At 47.5% G+C, this 5104-nt stretch overlaps 1 protein-coding gene across 1 annotated transcript in view; it reads left to right on the forward strand.

The window, feature by feature from the left end:
* The first annotated feature begins 218 nt into the window (after positions 1-218).
* The window catches only part of TDRP (testis development related protein), a 54204-nt gene continuing 49318 nt past the window's right edge, over positions 219-5104 (forward strand). The window contains exon 1 of the mRNA XM_077771930.1: positions 219-226. Within this exon, the coding sequence (XP_077628056.1) occupies positions 219-226 (8 nt within the window). The remainder of the gene's footprint in view (positions 227-5104) is intronic.

Below are 5104 nucleotides of genomic sequence, written 5' to 3' on the forward strand. Positions count from 1 at the left end.
CGGCCGGAAGGCGGGGTGGGCGGGCCGGGCGCACGGCCAGGGCAGCCCCAGCTCCGTCCCCGGCGTTCGCCTCTGGGCTTGGCTGCGGGCCTCCAGGGAGGCTCTCGGCAGGTTCTCGGCACTAACTGTGCCCCAGGCACGACTCGAAGGTCCCCCCAGCCACCGCATGACCTAATACCTGTCACCATGCCGGCCTTACCTGCGGGGCCGTGCGAGGCATGGCGAGGTGACGTGACTCTCCGCAGTCCCAGAGGGAGCAGCTGGCGAAGCCGCCCCTGTCTTATGAAGCCTCTGCTTTCCTGTCCCTGATAACAGCTTCTTTGAAAATGCACGTTTAGGGGGCGGCGGGGCGGCTCCTTCAGTTAAGCGTCTGACTCTTGGTTTCAGCTCAGGTCATGATCTCACAGTTCATGAGTCGAGCCCTGCGTCAGGCTCTGTGCTGACAGCTCAGAGCCTGCTTGGGTTTCTCTCTCTCTCCTTTCTCCATACCCCTCCTCAAAATAAATAAACATTAAAAAAAAATGCATGTTTATGAGTTTCAGTTTCCATATTTTAAAAACGTATAGATATAACTATTTAAGTACAGAATAACCGTTTAAAATGACTGTAATTTAAAAGGAATAAACATTGCCCTTGTTAACTAAGAGATGAGAAATGATGCAGACGAGAGACCTCAGATACAAACTGCTTTGAAAGTGAAGCATGGGTGGAGGTCAAGGGCGTTTCCTGGCCTTCTGGCCACCGTCTTGGATTACTGCACTCTCACCACGCCCTTGGGAGGAGTGGGGACTCAAAGGTGCTGGCTTTGGGTCTGGTGACAGCAGAAGGGCTCGGAGGCAGGTGGGGATTCACCGTTTCTGTGCCTTCACACTGAGTTTTGGGACGTGAGGGGTGAATGCCGCTCTAACAAAGGCCGTGTTCCCACGCTCAGCACCCGTTTAAGAAAGGTTATTCTGACACGCCGGCTAATGGTGGAAAGGGGCTCTGCCTGGCGGCCAGTGGGTGGGCAGTGGGGGTGCACCCTGGGGCAGCCGGGGGCGTGGAGGGACAGCGCTAAGAGGAAGCATCAGGGGCCGGGGGTTCTGCCAGACCCACCTCACGGGTTTCGTGCTGAAGGCAGGCTGGGCGGTCGGCTCTCCCGGGGGGCGGTGAGGAGCCGGGTCAGACACGGGGCTGGGGGCTCCCTGAGACTGGGCGACACAGGCCCCACAGGGCCAGCACTAAAGGTCACACAGTGAAGGCCAAGGCCCTGGAGGAGCCTCACTGGAGTTTGATCCGGGGTAGAATTTCTGTCGCCTCACACAGGGCTTGTTAAATGGCCAGCAAGTTCCGACTCAGGTCATGAAAAGCAGGTGCTTTGCAGTTTGTGTTGACCCAGAACCTGCAACTGAGCCCCAGAAGCTGTGCTCCTGGGAGCTTTACAAGCAAGCGGAGGGAGAGGAGTCACACTCAGGTTACAGATAGAAATCCAAGGCTCAGAGAGGGTCAGTAACTCTCCCAAAGCCTCACAGCAAATGCACGTCGTGTCTCTATGGGGCAGCAAGCCTCCCAGGCTCCTTTTCCCTCTTCAGTTTGTGGCCTGTGAGGCGCCCTCATCCCTACCCCCCAGGAGTCACAGTGCAAATGGTAAAACGGCAAAATCATTCACAGTTGCCAAGGGATTTTTTAATCTGAAAACCAGAGCAGTACCAGAACAGAAAACCAAGTTCACGTGAATACGTGCGTGACTATTTGTAATATTTATGGTGTACGTTATGTTTAATTGCAGGAATGTGAGTCTTTATATATCATTATGTATGTGTTTGGATGCAGTCACTGAGGTTATTGTAGGGTTTCTTACATGAAAAATAGGAAATAAATTAGAAAAAATCAATCATTTGAGTTTGTTGTCAATTCCCTATCTGTTGCAATGTGCAAACTTTATATTTCACAAAGTAGATTGCTTTATTTCTTTTTAAAAATTTTTAATGTTTATATTTGAGAGAGAGACAGACAGAGCACGTGCAGGGGAGGGGCAGAGAGGGGCCAGACACAGAATCCGAAGCAGGCTCCAGGCTCTGAGCTGTCAGCACAGAGCCTGACGCAGGGCTCGAACTCGTGAACTGTGAGAAGCTCCAGAGAAGCTGTGATAGGTGTAGAATGTTGTGTGGCTCTGTCCCCACAGTGAAGGGTCTGGTGCTCAGGCCGTAGGCCATGCCGGCCTGCCTCTGTGGCTCCTGGGCCTATGAGGAGCGAGTCCCAGACAGGAAGAGCAGCCCACCTCACCCGGAACTGTGGTTTCCAAGTCTGGAGGCCCAGCGAGGAACGCATGCTCTCCTGAGGCAGTTGTTTTAGTTTTCAAGTAATTTTACTAGAAAGTTCTATGTGTACCCTAGACCCTACTTCCATTTAAAGTCAATTTTGCCAGAGTAAAACCTCACTAAGTTGAGCCTTCAGGCAGGGATCGCAGACTCGACCTTTAATAAGTAAAAAGCGTTTCTCCACTAGTGAATTTTCAGGGGCTCTATTACCCAATTGAGGCTAAAGTGGCTTCCTCCAAAGGGGGGTGAGGCTCAGTACATGGAAGGTTTTTTAACCATGTCTTTCTGGACACAGAAACGAATTCTTATGTGTAAGGTTGTCTCTTTGTGACACCAAATTTTGTGGAGTGCACCACTTATGAAGGTTAATAGCATGAGTTAATTGTATAAAAATCATAAAAGAGTGAATAAGTGATGGTGGACCAGAGGCCTAGAGCATGTGCGAAGTGCTTCTCAGAATTCCAGAAGCCCAGGGGTGCCTGGGGGGCTCAGTTGGTTAAATGTCAGACTCGGTTTTGGCTCAGGTCATAATCTCGTGGTTTTATGGGTTAAAGCCCCATGTTGGGCTCTGTGCTGACAGTGTGAGCCTGCTTGGGATTCTTTCTCTCTCTCCCTCTCTCTAGTCCTCCCTTGCTTACACTGTCACTCTCTCTCTCAAAAATAGATAAATAAAACTAAAAAAAAAAAAAAAAAAAAAAAAAAAANGCTCCACACAGAAGATTTTCACCTGTTTCTGTCTGTTCCCGCCTGCATCAGGCGCCTGCTCTGGGCTGCTGCCTTCTATCCCCTCCAATCCTAGACACCCTTCCCTGCTGTGCTCTCCTAGAAATGACATGAATGCTGTTTAAATTAATCTGGAATTTAGCATTTTTGATTTATTAAGTCTGGTCTTCTTTTCCAGACTGTCCTGGATCTGCAGGGGGTTACAGTTTCACTTACAAAGAAGATTTTAAAAGCACAAAAACGTGGCTATAATGCCAAAAGGAAGCCCGTGGTCTGAGCAGAGGCCCCTCTTGCATGAATAAAAGGATCTGTTATTTGTTGAAGTTTTCTGACTTGGTTTTCCACGTTTTGTTTGTAGTGTCCTTGAAAGGGCTGAGCTTGGATCCTGGCTTTGTTTTGTAACCTCTGCTTTGTGGTGTGGGACTTTTATCAGTGTTTGTGCTTGAAGTGTGTTTATTTTGACAGGACCCCATGGGACCCAGGGTATAGGCTCACAGTGTGTTCGCAGTTCGGGCCATAACCATTGCCACATTGTCTATGCATATTGCATTCTTCAGCCTTTCCAGCCCAAAGGCCAAGCTGGTTTGACCTGGTTTGAAAAAGTGTGTATATATATACATACAAATTTTAACATTCTTATATAGTCCTGGGAAGAAGGAGTTCTTCAATTTAATTCCTACTGGTTATTCTATAGTGTTCTGTGGTTTTACGTGATTGTAATATTTGTGCTTGGTGGGTCCAGAGATCTTTGGGAGTAGGTGGAGGTAGGAGTGTGTGTGACTGTTTATCTCTTGATCCTTGAGACTTAAGGAGAATATGAGGATTTGTGGGTTTGCTACCATATGGTCTTACTTTCCAGGTAGCTGGCTGCTATTTAAAATTTGGCTTATTCTAGGGGCGCCTGGGTGGCTTAGTCGGTTGAGCGTCCGACTTTCGCTTAGGTCACGATCTCGCGGTTCGTGGGTTCGAGCCCTGTGTCGGGCTCTGTGCTGACTGCCAGCTCAGAGCCTGGAGCCTATTTCAGAGTCTGTGTCTCCCTCTCTCTCTGACCCTCCCCTGCTCACACTGTCTCTCTCTCTCTCCTAGAAATAAATAAAAACACTGAAATAAATAAATAAAATAAAATAAAATTTGGCTTTTCTTCTCAGCAACTTGGCCCCTTCCAGACCCTAACCCTAACCCTGATCCTCACCCAGACCCTAGCCACGAACCCTAACCACTAACCCTGACCCTAACCACTGACCCTAATCCTAATCACTGACTCTGCAAGGGCCCGAATGCCTGTCTCCAGTGGGTCTGTTCTTAAGGCTCCTGCAGACTTTCCCCAAAGACAGATTCAGACCCTCTTTTCATTTAAAAGTTCTGCTGCTAATCACTTCTGAAAGAGCCCAAAGGTGCCCTTGATTATTATTATACTCTTTAGAGTAGTAAAGTTACAAAGCTTAAGAAAGTGTTTACAGAAGCCTACAGTTCTGGATTCCTTTTATGAAATATATTTGTAAATTATTCAAGTAATATATGAATGTATATTTGTTATAAAAACATAAGCAATATAGAAGTATATAGAGTAAAAGTTTCTCTATACAAGTTAATTTGCTGGGTAGGAGGGTATGCATATTAAACTTTTTTTTTTTTTTTAACTTAGGCTCCACACCCAGCGTGTAGCCCAACATAGTGCTTGAACTCATGACCCTGAGATCAGGACCTGAGCTGAGACCAAGAGGCAGTCCTTAACCAGCTGAGCCACCCAGGCGCCCCATTAAACTTTTGATAGCTATTAACAAATAGATCCAACTTGCCTTCTAAAATTTTGTGCTGTCACTGCTGCCAGCAACCTATGCGGGTTTCCCTACACTGTTCCCAACACTACATATGTCTTTATACCTGTTTGTTATACCCACTTTGATAGGTGGGTATCTTTTAAATTATGTTTTTAATTTTAATTCCAGTATAATTAGCATAGTGTTGTGTTAGCTTCAGGCCTACAATATCGAGATTGACTAATTCTGAACATTACTCAGTGCTCATCAGGACAGGTGCGTCCTTCATACTCATCGCCTGTGTCCCCATCCCCCCCCCCC

The sequence above is a fragment of the Crocuta crocuta genome, unplaced genomic scaffold (assembly GCF_008692635.1).
Source record: "Crocuta crocuta isolate KB4526 unplaced genomic scaffold, BGI_CrCroc_1.0 scaffold111, whole genome shotgun sequence".
Taxonomy (NCBI): Eukaryota; Metazoa; Chordata; class Mammalia; order Carnivora; family Hyaenidae; genus Crocuta; species Crocuta crocuta.